This window comes from Stegostoma tigrinum, chromosome 23 (genome assembly GCF_030684315.1).
Source record: "Stegostoma tigrinum isolate sSteTig4 chromosome 23, sSteTig4.hap1, whole genome shotgun sequence".
NCBI lineage: Eukaryota > Metazoa > Chordata > Chondrichthyes > Orectolobiformes > Stegostomatidae > Stegostoma > Stegostoma tigrinum.
In genome coordinates, this window is record NC_081376.1 from 20,635,666 (window position 1) to 20,662,431 (window position 26,766).

Below are 26,766 nucleotides of genomic sequence, written 5' to 3' on the forward strand. Positions count from 1 at the left end.
TGCAGATGCTGGAGAATCCGAGATAACGAAGTGTAGAGCTGGATGAACACAAAGCAGCATTTTACTTGTACTTCTTTCAATCTAGTTCACCATATTCGCAGTTCACAATGTTACATTGGTGAGATCCAATACAGACTGGCTTTGTAGAACACTCCCTCTCTATAAAAATGACAGTATTCTTCCAATTGCTTATATTTTCAATAATCTATCTTGCTTCCACGCCAACATCTCCATTCTATAAATAAAGAACTGAGGGGGCTGGAAAGCTAGAACATTACGGAAATTACTCCAAAAACTCACCAAGTCTAGCAGCATGTTTGGAGAGAAATCAGAGTTAACGTTTTGGATGCAGTGACGCTTCTTTAGAATTTCTGTTGTGGTGTTCTTGCAAAGTTTAATGTAAGCTGGAGAACCACCACTTCGCTCTACCTTTAGGTGCTTTACAGCCTTCAGAACTCAGATGTTAAATTCATTAATTTCAGAGAATGATCTCTGTCCTTAATGTTTATTTTGATTTCTCTCGCCCTGTCGCAACGTGTCTCGCTAATTTCTTGTTGGCTTCGCTTTCACCAGAACTGACCTATTTTTCTCTAATTCAAACGAACCACTCGTCCATTTTACATATAAAACTCTCCCTTGCTACGAGAAGTGTACCCTTTGTCTTTAGTTCCGGATTGCCTCACCATCCGTCGCACTTACTCATCTTTCCCACCTTGCCAAGAGTATTGAAACAATACGTTGTCGCTCCCTTCAAGTCCGAAGAAGTCTTTGGATTCGAAAAGTTAATTTTGCTCCCTGTTCACAGATGCTGTCAGACCTGCTGAGATTCTCCAGTATTTTCTGGCTTTTTTAAAAAAAACATTCTTTCGGATATTGAATTTAATTTCGTCACTTATTCAGCCACCTCTGTTTAGATTTTCCTGTGTTTTGATACAGCCCTTCACGATATTATCTAAACCCACTCCTATATGATGTAAGCCGATGTAAAATTTTGATACAATTCCTCCAATTTCTGGGTCTGAACTACGTGGACAATAATGCACCAGGTGCGACAGCTTCATGTTTATCCGTCCAAGAGCCTTCCACCAGGTCCGAAGTTTTTCAAAATTACCAGTGCTTCTCCCCTCAAAATATCTGTGTTGACCATTGTGTCACTTTGTCTAATTGTCTGTCCTTTTTGCTCTATGTCTCCTATTTTTGTGCTTTGCGAATGGCTGATATCCGAATACTGAGCTACTTGAGTTGGTTGTCACCTTGGGTAAAATTTGATGCTACGTTCGGTGAGTCGGGCACTAGGACAGACGTACTGCAAAGGTGCATCAAATATTCACACTGTTTACGAAGAACCCACAGCCTGCTCTGGGATCAGAAATGTCAGGAGTGGTGCAACAGCAACATAAATGGCAAACGGATCGAAGATTGTGATTCTGGATTTACTGCTCGAAGTCAAAGAGATCAAAACATTTCATTCTTCATCAAGTGGAATTTAGTAATTTCTGTCTCTGATCTCTGCTACAAGTTTGCGTTGCCATCATGCACTGATGGGGTGATTCTTCTCTGCTATCTATGATTTCAGTTGAATTTAGGACACTAGAAATCTACGAACGCCAGGATTGTAACTGTAGATGATGCGGCACAATAAAATAATAAACACCCCACTGTCCAAATTCCATCAATAATCGCCCTGACAGCAAGAATATCCTAATGATCAATTCCACACGCGCTCGCTCGCTGAAGGGAAGGGATGAGCAGCTCGGGCGGACCGATTGATAGTGGGTGGTGCGGCAGACCGGCGCATTTAGATGAATGAACCAGCGGACAAATGTAGAAACGGACCAGACTTCCGGTTGTGAGTAGAATTTGCAGAGAGTGAAGTAAAGCAAGGGCTGAGCTGAAGGACGGTGAACAGAACCCCGCTGTCGGACTGCATCGAGTCCAGGGAGGGTAGGACTGATGACGGAGTCTGGGTTTACTAAACGTCAGTTTTCCTGCTCCTGAGATGCTGCTTGGCCTGCTGTGTTCATCCAGCTACACACTTTGTTATCAGAGATAATGGGAACTGCAGATGCTGGAGATTCCAAGATAATAAAATGTGAGGCTGGATGAACACAGCAGGCCAAGCAGCATCTCAGGAGCACAAAAGCTGACGTTTCGGGCCTAGACCCTTCATCAGAGAGGGGGATGGGGGGAGGGAACTGGAATAAATAGGGAGAGAGGGGGAGGCGGACCGAAGATGGAGAGTAAAGAAGATAGGTGGAGAGGGTGTAGGTGGGGAGGTAGGGAGGGGATAGGTCAGTCCAGGGAAGACGGACAGGTCAAGGAGGTGGGATGAGGTTAGTAGGTAGCTGGGGGTGCGGCTTGGGGTGGGAGGAAGGGATGGGTGAGAGGAAGAACCGGTTAGGGAGGCAGAGACAGGTTGGACTGGTTTTGGGATGCAGTGGGTGGGGGGGAAGAGCTGGGCTGGTTGTGTGGTGCAGTGGGGGGAGGGGATGAACTGGGCTGGTTGAGGGATGCAGTGGGGGAAGGGGAGATTTTGAAACTGGTGAAGTCCACATTGATACCATATGGCTGCAGGGTTCCCAGGCGGAATATGAGTTGCTGTTCCTGCAACCTTCGGGTGGCATCATTGTGGCAGTGCAGGAGGCCCATGATGGACATGTCATCAAGAGAATGGGAGGGGGAGTGGAAATGGTTTGCGACTGGGAGGTGCAGTTGTTATCTCGGATTCTCCAGCATCTGCAGTTCCTACTATCTCTGTAACAGTGAGGTTTTGTTTAACAACAATTCGGCAAATCGTTAAATCATTAGAGATAATGGGAACTGCAGATGCTGGAGAAACCAAGATAACGAAGTGTGGAGAGATAATGGGAACTGCAGATGCTGGAGAATTCCAAGATAATAAAATGTGAGGCTGGATGAACACAGCAGGCCCAGCAGCATCTCAGGAGCACAAAAGCTGACGTTTCGGGCCTAGACCCTTCATCAGAAAAGGGAGATGGGGAGAGGATTCTGAAATAAATAGGGAGAGAGGGGGAGGCGGACTGAAGATGGATAGAGGAGAAGTTAGGTGGAGAGGAGAGTATAGATTTCGGGCCTAGACCACTGTCTCCTCTCCACCTATCTTCTCCTCTATTCATCTTCGGACCACCTCCCCCCCCCCTATTTATTTCAGAATCCTCTCCCCATCTCCCTTTTCTGATGAAGGGTCTAGGCCTGAAATGTCAGCTTTTGTGCTCCTAAGATGCTGCTTGGTCTGCTGTGTTTATCCAGCTCCACAACTTGTTATTACAGTTTGCCTTATGAACGTTTGAATTGGGACCAGCCTTCCTGGTCCCTAGAGCCTGCTCGCGCAATTACATAAATTCATGGTTAATCTGATTACTCCTCATTTCAGTCTGCCCCAATAACTAACTCCAACCCCGCTTCCAAAGAATCAATCAACCTCCGTCTTAAAATATTAACAAAAATATCCACTTGTACCACCTCTGAGGAAGAGAGTTCCAAAAATGATTGAAGATATAAAATCTCCTAATTTATTTATTAAATGGGTGTTCTTTTAGTTTTGAACAGCAACCCAGAGTTCTGGATTTTCCAACTAGAGGAAACATCCTTTATATCCTGTCAGAACCTCTCAGGATCTTGTGTACTTCAAAGAAGTCACCTCTTTCTCATCCAAACTCTCCTGAATACCAGGTGAGCTTGACCACTTTTTCTTAAGAGTCTACCTGTTGCTTTTGGGAATGAGTCAGTTAAATCTCTAAACTGCTTCCCATGCGTTTACTTGCTATCTTAAATAAGAAAACAAATTCTGTATGCCACTCCAGACATGATCGTATCAATGCTTGTTACAACTGAACCATAACCTCCATACTTAATATATTAAATTTCTGTTGCAATAAATTATAACATTCTGTTACCATTGTTAATTACTTGCTGTTTCTGCATATTAACTTTTGTGATTTGTGTATTAGGACACATTACTTTGCAACTCTGTAATTGCTCACTATTTAAAAATGCACTTTTTTATTCTTCACACAAAATGGACAATTTCCCCTGTCCTCAAGTTGTCACGTACCCTCCTTTTTCACGTAACTTATTTATATATATTAATATATACCTTACCTACATATGTAGCCTTCATATTTCATGTTTACAACTTGCCTTCCTACCTTTCTTTGTGTCATCAGCAGATTTAGCAACCATAATTTCAATATCTTTATCTAAAGTAACATATAAATTGTAAAAAGCTCAGCACTGATCCCTGTGGCACACTACTTGTTACATCTTGCCAAACAAGAAAAGACCTACTTATGCCTACTCGTTCTTCCCTGTTAGCTGCTAAATCTACTAGTCTTGCTGATGTATTACCACCTGCATCATGAGTCTTTAATTTCTGCAATAACTTTTGGTGTGGCACCTTATCAAGTTTGTTCTGGAAATCAAAGTTCCATCCATCTTTTATCCATGTCCTTTTTATCCAAAATAGCACATTTAATTTCCTTAAAGAATTTCAATAAATTGGTCAAATGTGATATCTCTTTCATAAAAATATATTGACTCTTCCTAATTACCTTAAATGTTTTGAAATGCACTGCTATAATGTCTTTAATATTAGCTTGTCATACCTTCACTATGATGAATGTTAAGCCAACTGGACTATCATTTTAATAAAATGTGAGGCTGGATGAACACAGCAGGCCAAGCAGCATCTCAGGAGCACAAAAGCTGACGTTTCGGGCCTAGACCCTTCATCAGAGAGGGGGATGGGGGGAGGGAACTGGAATAAATAGGGAGAGAGGGGGAGGCGGACCGAAGATGGAGAGTAAAGAAGATAGGTGGAGAGAGTGTAGGTGGGGAGGTAGGGAGGGGATAGGTCAGTCCAGGGAAGACGGACAGGTCAAGGAGGTGGGATGAGGTTAGTAGGTAGCGGGGGGTGCGGCTTGGGGTGGGAGGAAGGGATGGGTGAGAGGAAGAACCGGTTAGGGAGGCAGAGACCGGTTGGACTGGTTTTGGCATGCAGTGGGTGGAGGGGAAGAGCTGGGCTGGTTGTGTGGTGCAGTGGGGGGAGGGGATGAACTGGGCTGGTTGAGGGATGCAGTAGGGGAAGGGGAGATTTTGAAACTGGTGAAGTCCACATTGATACCATATGGCTGCAGGGTTCCCAGGCGGAATATGAGTTGCTGTTCCTGCAACCTTCGGGTGGCATCATTGTGGCAGTGCAGGAGGCCCATGATGGACATGTCATCAAGAGAATGGGAGGGGGAGTGGAAATGGTTTGCGACTGGGAGGTGCAGTTGTTTTTTGCGAACTGAGCGGAGGTGTTCTGCAAAGCGGTCCCCAAGCCTCCGCTTGGTTTCCCCAATGTAGAGGAAGCCGCACCGGGTACAGTGGATGCAGTATACCACATTGGTAGATGTGCAGGTGAACCTCTGCTTGATGTGGAATGTCATCTTGGGGCCTGGGATGGGGGTGAGGGAGGAGGTGTGGGGACAAGTGTAGCATTTCCTGCGGTTGCAGGGGAAGGTGCCGGGTGTGGTGGGGTTGGAGGGCAGTGTGGAGCGAACAAGGGAGTCGCGGAGAGAGTGGTCTCTCCGGAAAGCAGACAGGGGAGTGGATGGAAAAATGTCTTGGGTGGTGGGGTCGGATTGTAAATGGCAGAAGTGTCGGAGGATAATGCGTTGTATCCGGAGGTTGGTAGGGTGGTGTGTGAGAACGAGGGGGATCCTCTTGGGGCGGTTGTGGCGGGGGCGGGGTGTGAGGGATGTGTCGCGGGAAATGCGGGAGACGCGGTCAAGGGCGTTCTCGATCACCGTGGGGGGAAAGTTGCGGTCCTTAAAGAACTTGGACATCTGGGATGTGCGGGAGTGGAATGTCTTGTCGTGGGAGCAGATGCGGCGGAGGCGGAGGAATTGGGAATAGGGGATGGAATTTTTGCAGGAGGGTGGGTGGGAGGAGGTGTATTCTAGGTAGCTGTGGGAGTCGGTGGGCTTGAAGTGGACATCAGTTACAAGCTGGTTGCCTGAGATGGAGACTGAGAGGTCCAGGAAGGTGAGGGATGTGCTGGAGATGGCCCAGGTGAACTGAAGGTTGGGGTGGAAGGTGTTGGTGAAGTCGATGAACTGTTCGAGCTCCTCTGGGGAGCAAGAGGCGGCGCCGATACAGTCATCAATGTACCGGAGGAAGAGGTGGGGTTTGGGGCCTGTGTAGGTGCGGAAGAGGGACTGTTCCACGTAACCTACAAAGAGGCAGGCATAGCTGGGGCCCATGCGGGTGCCCATGGCCACCCCCTTAGTCTGTAGGAAGTGGGAACACCTCCGCTCAGTTCGCAAAAAACAACTGCATCTCCCAGTCGCAAACCATTTCCACTCCCCCTCCCATTCTCTTGATGACATGTCCATCATGGGCCTCCTGCACTGCCACAATGATGCCACCCGAAGGTTGCAGGAACAGCAACTCATATTCCGCCTGGGAACCCTGCAGCCATATGGTATCAATGTGGACTTCACCAGTTTCAAAATCTCCCCTTCCCCTACTGCATCCCTCAACCAGCCCAGTTCGTCCCCTCCCCCCACTGCACCACACAACCAGCCCAGCTCTTCCCCCCCACCCACTGCATCCCAAAACCAGTCCAACCGGTCTCTGCCTCCCTAACCGGTTCTTCCTCTCACCCATCCCTTCCTCCCACCCCAAGCCGCACCCCCCGCTACCTACTAACCTCATCCCACCTCCTTGACCTGTCCGTCTTCCCTGGACTGACCTATCCCCTCCCTACCTCCCCACCTACACTCTCTCCACCTATCTTCTTTACTCTCCATCTTCGGTCCGCCTCCCCCTCTCTCCCTATTTATTCCAGTTCCCTCCCCCCATCCCCCTCTCTGATGAAGGGTCTAGGCCCGAAACGTCAGCTTTTGTGCTCCTGAGATGCTGCTTGGCCTGCTGTGTTCATCCAGCCTCACATTTTATTATCTTGGAATCTCCAGCATCTGCAGTCCCCATTATCTCTGGACTATCATTTTCCTGCTTTCTGTCACCACTTTTTTAAAGCAATTGCATTTGCTGTTTTCCTATCTAATGGAGCCTTCGTCAAATTTTGGAAAACTAAAACCAACTATCCGAATGGCCAGTTCTTCTCAGGTCTGAGAATGAAGTGCATCAGGACAGGGACTTGTCATCCCTCAGCTCTGACAATTTAAAGAGTACCTCTTTCCTGGTGATTGTAATTTCTTGAGTTCTCCCATAACATTTCCAAATTAACAGTTATTTCTGGGATGTTACTGCTATTCTCTATAGTGGATACTGATGCAAAATACTGGTTTAATTCATCTGCCTTTTTATTTTCCATTATTAATTCTCCAGATTCAATTTCTATGCTTATTTTGTTAACTATTTTCTTTGATAAATATCTTCAGAAACTCATTATCTGATCTTATATTTCTAGCCAGAGTTTTCTTGCACTCTAATTTTTTCATCTTTATTAATTTGAGTTAACTTGATTTGAAGGTACAATCTCAGGATTCCAAACCAGGTCTGTGGCCACTATACTACCACATTGACAAAGGTCAGCATAGCAGTGGTTAAGGACTTGATGGTTGGCAGTTTTGGCAGTGAAGCTGAAATTCTTTTCTGTTACAGGTGACTGTTCAAGGCTAACACAATGAATACAAGTCCAGGCACAGTTGGCAGTGACCCTGTCATCCTGGCCACTGCTGGTTATGATCACACGGTCCGCTTCTGGCAAGCACACAGCGGTATCTGCACTCGAACTGTGCAACATCAGGATTCTGTATCTGTACCAAATTGTATGTGTTTGTTTGGACCTGATTATTTCTGTGGTTCATGTACATAGACACCCAGGTCACTCTCAAGACCCAAAAATTCACAGTCTCACCTTTCGAAAAATAATCAGTGTCATTGAACTTCTCTTACCAAGTTGTACTCATTCAACTTCTCTATCCCTCTGCAGTCTTTTTATGTCTTCCACACTGCTAACTTTACACTTAACTTGCACCATGCCCAGACTCTGATACTTTGCATTCAGTTCCCTCCTCCAAGTTATTGATATAACTTGTAAAAAACTCAGGCCTAAGCATTAACCATATCTTTTTACAGTTGCCAACAGTAACATATTTCTTCTATTCTTACCTACTCTTTCCTCTCTTTTAACCAATCTTTATCCAGTGCAAATATTGCCAATCCCATGAGTCCTAAGTTTGTTGTATAAGCTTTTGTGTGACAATTTATCAAATGTTTTTTGGAAGTCAAAGACCCTCTGTACTCATTGGAATTTAGAAGAATATAGAAACAAAAAAAATTATGGAGGGAAAAGGTAAGAATGAAGCAGGGAGGTTGTTTCCGCTGGCGGGTGAAACAAGAGCTAGGGGGCATACTTCAAAATAAGTGGGAACAGATTTAAAACTGAGTTAAGGGGAAACTTCTTCACCTGAAGAGTTGTGAATCTGTGGAACTCCCTGCCCAGTGCAGCAGATGAGGCTACCTTGTTGAATGTTTTTCAGGCAAAAATAGATATAACTTTGAATAGTAAAGAAATTAAGGGTTTGTAGTGAGCAGATAGGTGAGTGGAACCGAGTCCACGAAAAGATCAGCCATGATCTTATTCAATGGTGGAGCAGGCTTGACAGGGCACGTGGCCTCCTATTTCTTACGTTTTTATTTGCTAGATCTCCCTTATCCGTCCTGCTTGTTACATATTCAAAAAATGCCATCAGATTTGTCAAAAGTAAATTTGCATTGACTCTGTTTATCATACTATCATTTTCCAAGTACCCTGTTACCACATTCCTAATAATAGATTCTACGATTTTGTCTGCTACTAATGTAAAACTAAATGTCCTACCAATCCCCATGTTCTGCCTTTCTCCTTTTTTAAACAGCAAGGTTATGTTTGCTCCTGTCCAATCCTTAGGAATTCTTCTGGAATCTGTGGGGTTATGGTAGACCAAATAGTTTTGGAAAATCAGGCATCCAGATTAAATATTTTTAAAAATCCTGTTTTGAGCAAGCATGAACTTCTTGTGTCCTGTCCCTAGCAGCTATGGATCTACATGATTATCTTCCATAAAGGGACTGTGAGCACACCTCAATTCACAATCTCCATAGTAAGTGAACTAGCCCACTCTACAATGCACTGTTGCAGATACGTCCCACATACATCGTGGAAACAGACCGTTCACTCCAACTTGTTTATGCTGAACAAGCTTCCCAAATTAAACTCATCCCACTTGCTTGTGTTTGGCCCATATCACTCTAAACCTTTTGTATTCATGTACCTGTCCAAATGTCTTGTAAATTTTGTAACTGTGCCTTCCATCTCCCATTTCCTCTGCAGTTCATTCCACCTAGCAACCACCTTCTGTGTGATGAAGTTTTCCTTCAAGTCCCTTTTAAATCTTTTCCTCTCATCTTAAAAATATGCCCTGTAGTTTTAAACTCCCCTATCCTAAGGAAATCGTTTCTGAACCCCATCCAATTTAATAATATCCTTCGTATAGCATAGTGACCAGAATTGTATACAGTATTCCAAAAGTGGCCTCACCAACATTCTGTACAACCTCAACTTGACATCCCAACTCCTATACTTAGTGGTCCGAGTAAGCTTGCTAAATGCATTCTTAGCCACTCTGTGTCCTTTTCATGGGACATTCAAAGAACTATGTAGCTGAACCCCTGGGTATCTCCATTTCATATCACTACCCAAGGCCCTACCATTAAGTATATAAATCCTGCCCTTGTTTGTTTTACCAAAATGCAGTACCTCGTATTTATCCAAATTAAACTCAGTCTGCCGCTCCTAAGCCCATTGGCCCAATTGTTCAAGATGCCATTTTAATCTTAGATAACCTTCTTCACTCTCTGTTATGTCACCAATTTAGGTATCATCCGCAATCTTACTAACATGCCTCTTAAATTGTCATCTAAATCCTACCTCTTGACTCACACCAAGCCTGCTTCCAGCTGTTTATCTTTCGTATGCTGTTCAACTTAATGTATGATCCCTGAGAAGTCTATGCATTCCCATAGGTCTATGGATCACAATTGCAAAATATTAATTTAGATAGAAATGTGAATGAGTATCGCCTTGTTGCATAAACAGCATGTGTACAGCAACATTCAGATAAACAGCAGTTTAATAAATTACACGGTTGATTGCACGTACCCTGCCTATACCATTATACAAGGATATGTAGTAGTTGATGCAGCATACGTTTAATGGACAGCAGACATTATGCCTGTATTTTAAGTAACGTCGCAAATATGCAGAATTCAGGATTTGTTACAGGAAGTCCCATAAAAACTTATAATATGTATGGCTTCTTCATGACAAGCTTCTTCGTGACCATTTAATGTGTAGAGTGAACGAGCATCACTGCCTGCACATTTATGCAATCAAAATCACCAGTGAAATCTTCAGTGTTTTATTGAAGATCCAGCTAGGAGCTAAGTTTGCAAATGACTGTGAATTCCTCTTTCATTTATTCTGCTTCCTTAACAAAGTTTCCAGCAAGTGAATGCCTTGGAAATCACCCCAGACCGCAGTATGATTGCAGCAGCAGGTAAGCAGAGTTTATACTGTATTACAAAGAACCCTACAGCACAGGAACAGGCCCTTCAGCCCTCCAAGCTTGCGCCGATCAAGATCCTCTGTCTAACCTGTCATCTATTTTCTAAGGGTCAGTGTCCATTTGCTCCCTGCCCATCCATGTACCTGTCCAAATATATCTTAAAAGATGCTAACGTGTCTGCGTCTATCACCTCCGCTGGCAACGCATTCCAGGCACCCACCACCCTCTGTGTAAAGAACTTTCCACGCGTATCTCCCTTAAACTTTCCTCCTCTCACTTAGATCTCATAACCCCTAGTATTCTTCATGGTTTTTAATCAGCCCTGTAGTAATGACCCTTGCACCTAACTCCATACTGGGAAATGTGCAATAATTGAATTCCTTATCAAGAGTGAAAATATAATCATTGTTTGATATACAACTTGTGTTTAGTTGAAATGAAATTAGTAACTGATGCACGCATTACTCTTAACATCAGGTATTCTTACATCCATAGGTTGGCTTCCCCATGGGTGAGAGAAGGAAAGGAGGGATGCCTTTCTCATTCTCTGTTCTTATTCAAGGCGTATCAATTATTGTACTCATGCCCGACACACTTAATTTTCCTGAAATTAACATTATTTATGTAACAAAAACATTATTTCCCCAACGGGCCTGATGCATCGTGTTTTGTGCTTACTTTCTGAAGAACAAGAGCTTCGTTTTCGACCATGTCTCTGCACAGTCTTATAACACAGAGTATGATTTGAACCATGTTATGTGATGTAAAATGTGCACACATTGTAAGCGCCACCTGGTAAAGTTACTTTTCTGGTCCACCTTGTAGGGTATCAGCATATCCGAATGTATGACCTAAATTCTAACAACCCGAACCCAGTCATCAACTATGATGGAGTCAGCAAAAACATCACCTCAGTGGGATTCCATGAGGATGGGCGCTGGATGTATACTGGTGGGGAGGACTGCATGGCACGAATCTGGGACCTCAGGTAATTAACTGAGACAAACAATAAATTGTCAGCCGTGGTCCATTCAGCAACATTCTCAGATTTAAGCCAGAAAGTTGTGCATTGAAGTACCACTCCAGAGATTTGAGCACATAATCTTTGCTGACAATGTTGTCGACCTTTAGCACCGTTGGAGTTGCTGTCTTTTCATTGCAACATTAAATATATGCCTTGTTTGCTGTCTTGGGTGTATGTGAAACACTCCATTGTATTGTTCTGTAGAGGAACAGTGCATTTCTTTTCAGTATTCTGCCCACTGTTTATCTTTTGTTGATTTTAGGGGTTGATAATTACATGTTCCTGATATAGGTTGTTGACAATCTGCAAGTAATTACTAGATAGTTGATTCAGATTATTAAGAACAGCAGTTAAGATATGATACATTAGCTAATTAGATAAAGCGAGTATGCAACGATGATAACCAGGTGGCTCACAAATACCAGAGAACAAACACACTTTTGGTGCAGATTGTGTCAGTCTCATTTAGTTCGTGAAGGCATCATGCGGCTTTCTTGCCAAGATGTTAGGGAACTCTTCTTTGGGTCTTTCCCCTTCTGTTCTGATCCATTTTCCATCTGGAGAAGACAGCTCCCTGATGAGGACTGCTGCTTATGAGGACTGCCCTCTGCCCTGGAGCACTTTTATTTCTAGGTGATGGTAGTTCACGCTTATCACTGAATTGTCTGAATCCGTTTGGTCAATAACCAAGGGGCAGCTATGCATGACATTGGATGACTTTGTCTCCTTGCTCACCTACATCTGAAAGTTGGTTTTTGTTCCTTCCAAGAACAAAATCATTTTATTTTCAGAAACACTGATAGAAGTCTATTTACCACTGTAATGCAGTTAAATGAGTTAAAATGCAGAAGAAAGGCAGGCCGATACAAAAGGTGAATTACAGAAACTTGGTTGTGAGAGGGGCAAGACTGGCAGCTTAACATTCTGGGATTTAGATGTTTCCGGGGTGTGGTAGAGAGGGATGTAAAAGAGGTGGTGGTGTTGCTTTACTGATTAGAGAGAATATCACAGTTGAACTGAGGGAGGAGACCTTGGAGGGCTCATGCAGCATGGCCCTAGGGGTAGAGTTCAGGAATAGGAAGGGTACAGTCACTTTGATGGGATAGTATTACAGGCCTCACAATAGCCAGCGATTGATAGAGGAACAAATATGTAGACAGATTATGGGAAAAAAACAACAAGGTTGATTTGGTGGGGATTTTGACTTCCCCTATATTGACTGGGACTTGCTTAGTGTCAAGGATTTGGATGGGGAAGAATTTGTTAGGTGTGTCCAAGACAAGTTTTTTGTAACAATATGTAAATAGTCCTACTAGGGAATGGGCCATTTTAGAGGAATGAGGCTATTTAGGTGATGGAAGTTTCAGTGGGAAAGCGTTTTGGAAACAGTGACCCTAATTCTGTAAGTTCTGAAATACTCATGGATAAGGGTAAGAGTCATCCTTGGGTGAAAGTGGTAAATTGGAGGAAGGCTAATTATAACAATATTAAGCAAAAACTGGGGAATGTAGACTGAAGGCAGCTGTTTCAGGGTAAATCCACATCTGTTGTGTGAGAATCTTTTAAAGGCTAGTTGATTAGAGTTCAGGTTCAGCATGTTTCTATGCAAATGAAGAATAAGGATGGTAAGGCTTGGGAATCTTGGAAGACAAGGAATTGAAAGCTTAGTCAAAAATTGAAAGGAGGCATACAAAAAGTCAAGAAAATGGAAGAAGTACAGACACCTCGAAGAATACAAAGACAGCAGGAAATAACTCAACAAAGAATTAGATTGGCTAAAGGGGACCATGAAATACCTTTCGCAGATGGGATTTTCTGTGATCCTATAACAATTTGTTCATATGTAAGGGGCGGCACGGTGGCTCAGTGGTCAGCACTGCAGCCTCACAGCACCAGGGACCCGGATTCGATTCCAGCCTCGGGTAACTGTCAGTGTGGAGTTTGCACATTCTCCCCGTGTCTGCGTGGGTTTCCTCTGGGTGCTCTGGTTTCCTCCCACAGTCCAAAGATGTACAGGCTAGGTGGATCGGCCATGTTAAATTGCCCATAGTGTTCAAGGGTGTGAGGGTTATTGGGAGATGGGTCTGTGTGTGATGCCCCAAGGGACATGTGGATTTGTTGGGCCAAAGGGCCTGTTTCCACACAGTAGTGGATCTGATCTAAGGGAAAGGGTAGGTCCACTCAAAAACAAAGGAGGGAATTTATATGTGGAACCAGAGGAAGTGAGTGAGGTCCTTAATAAACACTTTGCATCAGTATTCACTGAGGAGAAGGGCATGCTGGATGATGAATCCCAGGATGGCTATGTTGATATTGTGGGCATTTCAAGAAACAAAAGGAGGTATTGGGTGTTTTAAAATGCATTAGGTAGGGAAGGCCCCAGGACCTGATGGGATCTATCCCAGAATGGTGAGGGAGGCAGGTGAGGAAGTTGCTGGGACCCTTGATGAAATCTCTGTATGCTCTTTAATCGCAGGAGAGGTCCCATAGGACTAGAGAATAGCCAGTGTTGTTCATTTGTTTAAGAAATGCAAGAGGAATAATCCAGGAAGTTACAGGCCGGTGAGCTTTACATCAGCAGTAGGGAAATTATTGAAGAAGATTCTTCAGGATAGGATTGACTCACATTTGAAAAGTATGAATTATTAGTGATAGGCAGTCTGGCTTTGTGCGAGGAAGGTCATGTCATGAGTTTTTTGAGCAAGTGACAAAGTTAATTGATGAGGGTAGGGTGGTAGTTGTTGTCTATATGGACTTTAATACGGCCTTTTGGTAGTGTCGAGCAAGGCAGGCTGATACAAAAGGTGAAGTCTAATTGGATCTGTGGTGTGCTGGCAAGATAGTTACAGAAGAGAGAGAGAGAGTGATGGTGGGAAGGGTAGAGACTTGGGCAGCGAAATGACAGATAGAGTTTAATCCAGATGAATGCGAGGTGACGCATTTTGGGAAAGGTCTAATGCATGGGAATAGTATACAATAAATGGTAGACCCTTAGTAGCATCAACATACATGGAGATCTAGGCCTGCAGATCCACAATTCCCTGAAAGTGATAATATTGTCAAGGAGGCATATAGCATGCTTGTCTTCATCGATTGGGGCATAAAAATTGGCAAGTCATGTTACAGCTGTTTAGAACATCAGCAGCATGCTAGCTCAGTGGTTAGCTCTACTGTCTCACAGAGCCGAGGACCTGGGTTCGATTCCAACATTGGGTGACTGTCTGTGTGGAGTTTGCACCATCTCCCTGTGTCTGCATGGGTTTCCTCTGCTTGCTCCAGTTTCCTCCCACAATCCAAAGATGTGCAGGCTAGATGGATTTGCCATGCTAAATTGCCTATAGTGTTCAAGGATGTGTAGATTAGGTGGGTTTTAGGGGGATGGGTGTGGACTTGTTGGACCAAAGGGCCTGTTTCCACACTGTAGGAATTCTGTGATGATCTATGATAGTCAAAGAGAAGGAGCAATTGGAGACATTTAGGATGCAGGCCACTGAAAGTGTAGCCACTAACAGTGGAGTAACTGAAACTATACATGTGTAAGGGGCCAGAATGAGAGGAGCACAGATACCGTGGAGGGTTGTGGGATTATAGAACTGTACAAAGATACATAGACGTGAGGCATTTAAGGGATTCTGGAGTGGACAGACTGTATCTTTTATTTTTCTGTATTTTTATTGTGGACTTAAATGAGAAAAGAACACTTTTAAAAACCAAGGATCACTGAAGGATTTTGCACATTCCAAAGATATGCAAGTCGGGCAGATTTGAAATAAAATGTCCTAAGTGTATAGGCTAGGTGGATTAGACATGGTAAGTGGGGGGATACAGTAGGGGGCTGGGTCTGAGTGGAAAGCTCTTCAGAGGGTTGGTGTGGACCCAGTGGGCCAAATGGCCGCCTTGTAGAGGTTCTATGAATTCTCTACATACAATTACAAAATGGCTTGGACAATGCTAAATGGGCAGAGTCAGTATGACTTTTGGGCAGCATGGTGGCTCGGTGGTTAGCACTGCTGCCTCACAGCATCAGGGACCCGGGTTCGATTCCACCCTCAGGCAACTGTCTGTATGGAGTATCCACGTTCTCCCTGTGTCTGCATGGGTTTTCTCTGGGTGCTTTGGTTTCCTCCCGCAGTCCAAAGATGTGCAGGCTAGTTGGATTAGAATTGCTAAATTATGCTCAGGGTTCAGGAATATGTAGATCAGGTGGTTATAGGGAGATGAGTTTGGGTGCAAAGCTCTGAGGGTCAGTATGGACTTGTTGGACCAAAGAGCCTGTTTCCACACTGTAGGGATTCTATGATCTATGAGCTTTACTTAGGCCACATTTGGACTAATGTGTACAGTCTGGTCACCACACTGCAAGAAAGATGTGGAGGCTCTGAAGAGAGTACAGAAGTGGTTAACAGGGTATTGTCTGGGTTGGCAGGTGTTAGCTATGGGGTGAGATTGAATAAACTGTGTCCATTTACTCTTGAACTTCGAAGGATGAGAAGGTGACTTGATAGAAGTTTAACATTAAAAGAATGGATATTTGGAGTTTTTTTTTCCCCAGGGTAGTAATGTCAGTTACTAGAGGATGTAGGTTTTAGATAAAAGTGGGCAAGTTTTTTACACAGAGGATGGTAAGTGCCTGGAATGTGCTGTGAGAGGAGGTGCAGGAGGCAGATACATTAGCCACATTTAAGAGGCATCTTGTCCGACGTATGAAAAAAAAGGGAATAGAGGGATACAGACCACATCTTGACAGATATATGAAAAGGCTGCCCTGTTCTTTGTTGAACCAGAACACTTCCCAAGTGAAGTATTCTAATTTGAAAATGTAACAACTAATTTACAAACAAGTAGCAATGCGTTAATAGCGACATTGCGTTTTTTACTTACTGATGTGATTTGGACATCAATGTTGGCCCAGATGCCAGGGAGAACTCTTCCTCAGATATTACCATGGGATATTTTATGATCACTCGAGCCTTAGGTTAATATGACACCTCCAACAGTGCAGAACTCCGTCAGTGTTGCATTGGAGTATCTGCCTAGATTTTTACTCAAGATGCTGAAGTGAAGCTTGAACCCGTAACCACTATAAGCCTGTGTCAAAGGCATGGATATTGATTATTCTTCTATTCATATTTGAATTCTGAAGCTGGGCCTAATCTCTGAGCAGACATGTACGACAGATGGCAGAATGTTCAGTGCCTCATATTTATGCACATTATGTCACAGGCATGTGTTTAAATTGACAACTTTACTCAACATGCAAACAACTTAAGCTAAGGAATCGTTTTGCAGTCTTATCACTGTCCTTCTTAACATTGTGTATTTACTTGATGTCCTATCATGATCATAACAATCCACAGAAGAAATGACCATTTCAAAGTCTTGTAAATAAGGAAGTGAAGAGCTTTTACCAAACATGGAAATATTTGAATTCTGCCGCAGAGCTAAGAAAGTGGAATATGTCACCAATCCACAATATTTAAATAAGGCAGAAGGAGTGCTCATTTATAGATCAAAGAAAGCACTGAAATGCATAATCAGTAAGATGTGGGTTTGTGGCTATAACTCACACTACTATTCCCATAAATCACATGATAAGGAGATTGACCTCTTTCATCCCACAAACTCATTATTTATTTTAAATCTCTAACGATGCCCTGGAAAATAGCACATGATCTTGATTTTAACTTGCAAGGGGATACGGGTGTATGTGTTTTCAGGGAAGGTGTTAAACAAGAAGAAATTGCCATGACCTGACATTAACCTACCCACTGCTGTCTTTAACTCATGTGCAATTTGAGGTGGATCTGTGATTTAGATACAGAGACAGGCAATTATCTGAAGATGTAACTTTCTTCTGACTTTAACTTGGTTTCCTGGGATGTCTGAAACTTGTCAGGATCCACAAGTTTGGGAGTATAATGGAGATTGATGAACCTGGGAAATTGACTGCCTGGAAATCTTACACATACTGAACCAAAACAGCTGCTTCTTTTTGTTGTTTGGCAGCACAGAACTTGACTATTTCTGAATAAATGTTCACTTTGTTGAATGGATAGTAAGAACTGCAGATGCTGGAGTCAGACATAACACAGTGTGGAGCTGGAGGAGCACAGCAGGCCTGGCAGCATCAGAGAAGCAGGAAAGCTGACGTTTCGGGTCAGGTCCCTTTCTTTCTGAAGAAGGGTCCTGACCTGAAATGTCAAATTTCCTGCTTCATTTTGTTGAAGCTTTTCTTCCTGCCCTTGTCAGGTTAATTTGTAATAATATAATTTAAAGGGAAACCAACATTTATGCTGTACAAGAGGAGAGTACTGATTGATTGGCAAGTGAAATTTGACTGATACAGGTATAGAGAATGGCCCAGTTAATAACAGCCAGGTTTTGTTAACATTTTAAACTAAACAGGTTGACTTTGTTTGGTCAAAACTTTGCCCTGAGAAATGATCTCTTGAATGACTGGACAGTTCAAGAAAAGCAGGGTAATGAGGCAAACTTGGATCTCAACTGAACATAAAGAGAAGCAGCACCAGGAATGGCAGCTGTCTTTGAGTCAGCATCCTGACATTTCACAGAGCTCCATTCCACAGGAGACAGTTTTCTCATGGGGTATTCTGTAACTTTCAGGACATGATTTAACAGTTTTCCTCTGGAAGCACAGGATTTTTTGGCAGAATTTCATGGGATGAGCATGTTACTGGCAAGTAACAGTGTTCGTTATTCCAAGTCAGAATGGTGGGTCAGTTGGAAGGGCTTTTGCAGTGGTGGTGTCTCCATGTATGTACTACCCTTGGTCCTTCTAGACATTGAGGCAGCCTGTTTTAAAGAAGATTTACTGAGCTGATGTTGTGCACATTGCGCATCCATGCAAAGAATATGTTTGTTGCTCACATCTGCATTGTTCTGCAAGATTTCCTGTCCAGTGAATCATGTAGGCGCATTTTGCTGGTTGTGTTCAAGATGCCAGACTTCGTAGTCTTCAACGCCTTCCAGGAAATGGCTGGAAACATCTGAAGGATTTTACAATCTGCTGCAACAGCACATCTTCCAGGCTACTGCCATATTTGCAAAGTCTGCACTTATGTCCGTTTTTGCATCTTAGAATGACCGTTGGAATGAGAGGGTCCTTGTATTAAATGCAGTGATTGGATTCCTACAAGTGCAGACAGTTAGATTGTACCCATGAGGCATTCCAGGCATCATCAAATAAACCAGGAGTATTTACGAGTAAAGAAGGATTCCACTCTAATATTGTTTAACTGTTCTATAGAGGATAATTATGCATATCTGTGTAAAACATTTAGGAAGCTGCCGTTGATACTTTCATTCTGCGTCAGTTAGGTCCCTCGCAGATCTTCCCAACTCCAAGCAGATTTAACAGATGGCTAGTTTGAGACAAGGAATAACCTCTGCAGATATTGCTGGTGATGCCCATGAGGATGTTTAATTGGGCATTAATGCACAGGAAACATATAACAGAAGCCACATGAACATAAGGATGGTTATTGTGTAAGTAGTTAGATTGTTAAAGTGTGATTGAGTTGCCTGGCTAGATACAGAGCACCTTTTAGTATACACTAACATGTATCAAATTATAGTGCTCTGATAGACTTTGAAAAACATGGCATAACAGAAAGGATTGGAGCTGCAGAAGACAAATCTGATGACATTGCTTATCTTTGGAATCAAACCATTGAATCTATTTTTATTTCAATCTTGAATCTCCAAATCTATTCACCATGATTTTTCAAGTGCATGCAACCTTTCATGGTCTCTACACTCCTTATTTATGTAACTTCCTCCAGCTCCACAGCATACCAAGGTTTCTGTAATTCTTACCTTCTTGTGCATCTCCAGGGTAGTTTGGGATGGGCAATAAATACTGCCTAGACACAGGCCATCATATATCTGAGTGAATAAATAAAAAAAATCATCCCACCATGTACCTTCAGTTGTCTGAGCCCTGAGCTTTGAAATCCCCCTCTAAACTTGTTTGCCTCACTTTGGTCCTTTGCACTCCTTAAAATCTACCTCTTTCATTAAACTTTTTATTTGCTGCCGTATGACTCCGTATATGTCTCAACATCATAGTTGATGATTTCAATTTGATGATTTGATTTATTGTAGTCATATGTACTTTAGTGCAGTGAAGAGCTTTGTTTACAGGTAGTGCAGGCAGATTATACGGTGCTTAGACAGAGTGAGGCATAGAAGTTACACTGCACAGGAGGTGCGCAAAGCAAGAACAACATTAACAAGATCAACATTATTTGAAGTTAGAGAATCCATTCATCAGTCTAATAATGGCTGGGAAAAAGCTGTTGTTTGAACCTGTTGGTGCATGAGTTCAAGCTTCCTGTACATTCTGCCTGATGGAAGGGATTGTAGGAGAGCACTACCAGGGTGGGATGGGTCTGTGATGATGTTGGCAGCCTTTCCATGGCAACAAAAAGCGTAACTGTCATCCATGTCTGGGGCTTCCGTAATGGTTTGGACTGTGTACACAACCTTCTGTTTCATTTTATACTGCTGTTCCAAAGTGTCCTAGGAAGTTTTATTATATTAAAGATGTTAGGTAAATTCAAATTTTTCTTCATCTGAAACTTTCTCTCTCAACAGGTCACGTAACCTGCAGTGTCAGAGAATCTTCCAGGTCAATGCTCCTATTAATTGTGTCTGCCTGCATCCCAATCAGGTAAGGGGCAACACTGCACCCCCAAAACTGCAGACAGACTTTGTATGTCAACCCACCCTGAGAAGCTGTGTGTGGTTTGTAATGGAGACATGCAAAGAGTTGAAGCTGGAAATCTTATCTTTCAGTTTAGCCACAGTATGCATTTCCTGCCAGTGTGTGGCACTGCTGCACTCTGCAAAGTCTCTTTGTAATTTGCTGGTACTAATTGGGCTGGTGATCAGATCCAGTCTGACTTAAAATGCCTTGTCTGAGTAGCTCCTAACCTACAAAATCAGCTAAAGCATTGAATGTTTCTGTTGTGAAAATAAAGAATTTAGATAGGATAATAATAGTTACGGTGTTACATCAAAGATTTTCAGTGCTGGATTTTGTACAAACTGTGTTTGAATACCCATCGAGCACATCAAAGATGCAGACCTTTCAAGACACATCCCAGTTTACTCTGTCGTCCTCCCAAATGTCAATGACACTGTGCTTCTCTTTACAAGGGATTTCAATTCTTCACTTCCGAAAAATCAGCCTTGAATTCCCTTTGAAGTCACTTCTTTACAGACAGCCTCAATGATAGTTCACATCCCGGCACCTTAAACCCCTCTCCTGACATTCTCTCCCTGGATTCTTGAAACTACACTCCAGCTACTTAAAGATCCAATTCCAGCTTTTCTTCACACTGCTATTTTCTGTAAGCTAGCACTGTCGCTGGGTTTCTCCGAGCTCCAGTCTTTCTTAGCTGCTGCAAATAATCTGGACTTCAATCACCCCCTCCCAGCTGCTCTGGACAAATTAGTGACTTTCAGGGCTCTTTCAAACCCCAATGACTCTAATTTTCCTGAGCCTTACCCCAACACTTTCCTGCACCTACTGACTCCCCTGATTTCTCTGAGCCCTGACTGCTTAGAATATGTTAAAGCACACCTTTTCAGGATGGGACTCTTTCTCCCTGCTGCTGTAAATTTATCCTTTATCGTTGTCATGGGTTTTATAGCATGGATTTGCACCGTTCCCTGTCCCATGGCCAATTTTTCGTCCTCTGCAATCCTATGGGTGCACTTTTGACATCCATATGGTCAAGCCCTTTAATATGTAAAACAAAACGACAGAGGGTAAATATATCCTGTCACACTGCTGTTCTGAGTATGTGCTGGGACTTCAGGGCCTACCAAGGAAAGAAAATCCTTGCCAGAGACAGAAGTCAGAGAGGTTTGAGTTTTGAAACCGGTTGAAGAAGGTAGCAATGCTGAAATCATATGATGACCAGTTAGTAATAGTTAGGGTATAGCGGGGCAGCTGAAGGTCTGAAATTCAATGCTGATGGATGCCTCGACTATGAATTACGTCTCCATATTATGGCATATGGCAATAATAGATTATTCTTTTAGAGACTGGATTAATGATCAACTCTCACAGCACATTGGGAAGTCATTCTCCTATGCTAGCTCTTTGAAAGAGTTCTCGAACCAGCTCCACTCCATCCGTATAGCTATGCTAAATTTTCTTTGAAAGTATAAATCAAATTCCTTTTTGAAAAACATTATTGAATTTGCTTCTTCCATCTTTTTAGATAGTGCATTCCAAATCACCATAACATGCTGTATAAAAGAAAATTCCCATCATCTTCCCTGATACTTTTGCCAAAGACATTTAAACCATATTTTCTGATCTAGTCTATTAAAATGACCTCAGAATTTTGAACTCCTCTCATTATATTTCTCTACTTTAAGGAGAACAACCACTGAATTGCTTATCAATGAAGTCTTTAATTACTAGTAATGTCTGAATGTCATTGCAGAAATTATGGGTCATTCGGCTCAACAATGTTAACAGTATCGGCTCCAGGTGTGTTCATGAGCTCATCCTCACATGGAATGTAAAACCTTTTTGGACCGTGGACCAGAGATAATAGGAACTGCAGATGCTGGAGAATCCAAGATAACAAAGTGCGAAGCTGGATGAACACAGCAGGCCAAGCAGCATTTCAGGAGCTCAAAAGCTGATGTTTCGTGTCTAGACCCTTCATCAGAGAGGGGGATGGGGAGAGGATTCTGAAATAAATAGGCAGAGAGGGGGAGGCGGACCGAAGATAGATAGAGGAGAAGATAGGTGGAGAGGACAGTATAGGTGGGGAGGGGTTATGTCAGTCTGGGGAGGACGGACAGGTCAAGGAGGTGGGATGAGGTTAGTAGGTGGGAAATGGAGGTGTGGCTTGAGGTGGGAGGTGGGGATAGGTGAGAGGAAGACAGCAGTGGGGCGAGGGGACGAGCTGGGCTGGTTTTGGGATGCAGTGGGGGAGGGGACGAACTGGGTTGGTTTAGGGATATAGTGGGTGAAGGGGAGATTTTGAAGCTTGTGAAGTCCACTTTGACACCATTGGGCTGCAGGGTTCCCAAACGGAATATGAGTTGCTGTTCCTGCAACCTTTGGGTGGCATCATTGTGGCACTGCGAGAGGCCCAGGATAGACATGTCGTCTAAGGAGTGGGAGGGGGAGTTAAAGTGGTTTGCGACTGGGAGGTGCAGTTATTTATTGCGAACTGAGCGGAGGTGTTCTGCAAAGCGGTCCCCAAGCCTCCGCTTGGTTTCCCCAATGTAGAGGAAGCCACACCAGGTACAATGGATACAGTATACCACATTGGCAGATGTGCAGGTGAACCTCTGCTTAATGTGGAAAGTCATCTTGGGGCCTGGGATGGGGGTGAGAGAAGAGGTGTGGGGGCAAGTGTAGCATTTCCTGCGGTTGTAGGGGAAGGTGCCGGGTGTGGTGGGGTTGGAGGGCAGTGTGGAACGGACAAGGGAGTCACGGAGAGAGTGGTCTCTCCGGAAGGCAGCTAAGGGTGGGGATGGAAAAATGTCTTGGGTGGTGGGGTCGGATTGTAGATGGCGGAAGTGTTGGTGGATGATGCGTTATATCCGGAGGTTGGTGGGATGGTATGTGAGAACGAGGGGGATTCTCTTAGGGCGGTTATTGTAGGGGCAGGGTGTGGGGGTGTGTTGCAGGAAGTGCGGGAGACACGGTCAAGGGCGTTCTCGACCACTGCTGTGGGGGGTTGGCGTGCGGTCCTTGAAGAAGGCGGACATCTGGGATGTGCGGGAGTGGAATGCCTCATCCTGGGAGCAGATGCAGCGGAGGCGAAGGAATTGGGAATAGGGGATGGAATTTTTGCAGGAGGGTGGGTGGGAGGAGATGTATTCTAGATAGCTGCGGGAGTCAGTGGGCTTGAAATGGACATCAGTTTCTAGCTGGTTACCTGAGATGGAGACAGAGAGGTCCAGGAAGGTGAGGGATGTGTTGTAGATGGCCCAGGTGAACTTGAGGTTGGGGTGGAAGGTGTTGGTGAAGTGGATGAACTGTTTGAGCTCCTCTTGGGAGCAAGAGGCGGCACCGATACAGTCATCAATGTAACGGAGGAAGAGGTGGGATTTGGGGCCAGTGTAGGTGCGGAAGAGGGACTGCTCCACGTAACCTACAAAGAGGCAGGCATAGCTGGGGCCCATGCGGGTGCCCATGGCCACGCCCTTTGTAGGAAGTGGGAGGAATCGAAAGAGAAGTTGTTGAGGGTGAGGACGAGTTTGGCTAGGCGGATGAGGGTGTCGGTGGAGGGGGACTGGTCGGGCCTGCGGGACAAGACGAAGCGGAGGGCCTTGAGGCCATCTGCATGAGGAATGTAGGTGTATAGGGACTGGACGTCCATGGTGAAAATAAGGTGTTGAGGACCAGGGAATTGGAAGTTCTGGAGGAGGTGGAAGGTGAGGATGGTGTCACGGACGTAGGTGGGGAGTTCCTGGACGAAGGGGGAGAAAATGGAGTCCAGATAGGTGACATCCGGATACAACGCATCATCCTCCGACACTTCCGCCATCTACAATCCGACCCCACCACCCAAGACATTTTTCCATCCCCACCCTTGTCTGCCTTCCGGAGAGACCATTCTCTCCATGACTCCCTTGTCTGCTCCACTCCCCTCCAACCCCACCAGACCTGGCACCTTCCCCTGCAACCGCAGGATGTGCTACACTTACCCCCACACCTCCTCCCTCACCCCCATCCCAGGCTCCAAGATGACTTTCCATATTAAGCAGATGTTCAGTGTCGTATACTGTATCCACAGTACCCATTGTGACTTCCTCTACATTGGGGAAACCAAGCAGAGGCTTGGGGACCACTTTGCGGAACACCTCCGCTCGGTTTGCAATAAACAACTGCACCTCCCAGTCGCAAACCATTTCCACTCCCCCTCCCCCTCCCATTCCTTAGACGACATGTCTATCCTGGGCCTCCTGCAGTGCCACAATGATGCCACCCAAAGGTTGCAGGAACAGCAACTCATATTCCACTCGGGAACCCTGCAGCCCAATGGTATCAATGTGGACTTCATCAGCTTCAAAATCTCCCCTTCCCCCACTGCATCCCAAAACCAGCCCAGCTCGTCCCCTCCCCCAAATGCATCCCATAACCAGCCCAGCTTGTCCCCACCTCCCTAACCTGTTCTTCCTCTCACCTATCCCCTCCTCCCACCTCAAGCCACACTTCCATTTCCCACCTACTAACCTCATGCCTGCCTCCTTGACCTGTCCGTCCTCCCAGGACTGACCTGTCCCCTCTCCACCTCCCCACCTATACTCTCCTCTCCACCTATCTTCTCCTCTATTCATCTTTGGTCTGCCTCCCCCTCTTTCCCTATTTATTTCAGAACCCTCTCCCCATCAACCCTCTCTGATGTAGGGTCTAGGCCCGAAACGTCAGTCTTGGTGCTCCTGAGATGCAGCTTGGCCAGCTGTGTTCATCCAGCTCCACACTTAGTTATCTTGGACCGTGGACCATGTGGATCTTATCCATGGGATATTGTCACTATTGTTTTACAGGCAGAGCTGATTGTTGGTGATCAGAGTGGTGCCATTCACATCTGGGACCTGAAAACTGACCACAATGAGCAGCTAATTCCCGAGCCAGATGTTTCAGTCAATGCAGTTCACATTGATCCGGATGCAAGTTACATGGCAGCTATCAATAGTTCGGTAAGTGACATTGAACCATGAGCAGTACATATCTTCATTTGTGCTCTAACTAGACTGAGGCATAGAGTCATACAGCATGGAAACAGACTCTTCGGTCCAATCAACCAGGTTCCCAAACCGAACTAGTCCCACTTGCCTGCATTTGGCCCATTATTTCTCTAACCTTTCCTATTCATGTACTTATCCAATTGTAACTCTACCTGCATTCACCACTTCTTCTGGCAGTTCACTCTCTTGTGTAAAAATGTTGCTGCTTGTGTCCTTTTTGAATTTTTCTCCTCTCACCTTAAAAATATGCTTAAAAATAAAAATATGAACTAACTCCATGCCAGGGAAAAGATCCTTGTCAGTCACTTCATCTATAATTTAGGAAATGACACTTCATCTATAATTTAGGAAATGACAGATGAGTTTTTCCGGAACAGTGCTGTTGGGTGGGAGAAGGGACCTGGTGCTGGGCTGTGGGAGCAGGGACCTGGTACTGGGCTGTGGGAGCAGGAGCCCGGTGCTGGTGAATGGGAGGTGTGGGGCCTGTGTTAAAACAGTGGGATTGATGAAACGAGTGCTGGTGGGAGATTATGCAACCAACTGTCAACCTAATCTTACTTCCTGCCGAACACTTGTTTCACTGCAATTTCAGTGCACAGTGGCACTGAGCTGTTTTTCCTTGTCCATCAAACTTTGTGTCTGGAGTCAGTAGTGCTTTTTTTGTTTGTCACACTGATGTTCAGCCTTCTCATGCTTCTGCTAATGCTTCTTCTGTTTGAAGGGGTTGATCCCCTCCCTTGGTCAATACTTTCCATAAAATCTTAGCAGATTAATTGATTTCTCTGTTCTTTCTTTATCTCCAGGGTAATTGCTACGTGTGGAATCTAACAGGTGGAATTGGTGATGATGTCACTCAGCTCATTCCCAAGACCAAGATCCCAGCTCACAAACGCTATGCTCTACGCTGCAAATTCAGCCCTGACTCCACGTAGGTTCTTCCATTTCTGTGATATCATAATCTGCTATCAAACTGTCTGCTCAGTGTCGTAAGTGGGTCTGAAGTATTTCGGAAATGATAGTTCATTTTATACCTCCTGCAAAATACTTTGCTTCCTGAGACCCGCTATATGACTGACTGTATCACTTGGCTGGTTGACTGGTTTGTGATGCAGAATGATGCAAACAACATGCGCTTAATTTCCATACCAGCTAAGGTCACCATGAAAATTCCATCTTCTTGACCTTGATCCTCACCTGACAAACAGTAACGAAGGTTAAATTACTACCAGTCATATCTCTCTAATGAGACAGCAGTTCTCTGGTCCTCAAGGTCTACTGCGGCTTTACATATGTTTTTAGATTAATCTGTAAGAGAGCATAGTTTAGGCAAACAATGACCCTACCCTCTTTGAATGTATGCAATAGGAACGATAGATCCATGCAGGGACAAATTACACCCTGAATAGGCCA

At 44.3% G+C, this 26,766-nt stretch overlaps 2 protein-coding genes across 8 annotated transcripts in view; one reads left to right on the plus strand and one right to left on the minus strand.

The window, feature by feature from the left end:
* Positions 1-1,732, minus strand: part of zgc:113333 (beta-N-acetylhexosaminidase) — a 41,279-nt gene extending 39,547 nt beyond the window's left edge. The window contains exon 1 of the mRNA XM_048552139.2: positions 301-1,732. The gene's annotated coding sequence lies outside the window, so the exon portion shown is untranslated. The remainder of the gene's footprint in view (positions 1-300) is intronic.
* The window catches only part of mlst8 (MTOR associated protein, LST8 homolog (S. cerevisiae)), a 32,057-nt gene continuing 6,612 nt past the window's right edge, over positions 1,322-26,766 (plus strand). Inside the window, exons 1-8 of one of the 7 annotated variants that reach the window (XM_048552142.2) lie at positions 1,586-1,944; positions 3,561-3,693; positions 7,633-7,783; positions 10,520-10,571; positions 11,406-11,568; positions 20,221-20,296; positions 25,156-25,308; positions 26,160-26,284. In XM_048552142.2, the coding sequence (XP_048408099.1) occupies positions 7,655-7,783; positions 10,520-10,571; positions 11,406-11,568; positions 20,221-20,296; positions 25,156-25,308; positions 26,160-26,284 (698 nt within the window). In that variant the 5' untranslated portion in view covers positions 1,586-1,944; positions 3,561-3,693; positions 7,633-7,654. Of the gene's footprint in view, positions 1,547-1,585; positions 1,979-3,560; positions 3,694-6,972; positions 7,211-7,632; positions 7,784-10,519; positions 10,572-11,405; positions 11,569-20,220; positions 20,297-25,155; positions 25,309-26,159; positions 26,285-26,766 lie in introns of those variants that run through there. The other 6 variants (XM_048552143.2, XM_048552148.1, XM_048552145.2 and 3 more) reach the window with 6 other exon arrangements.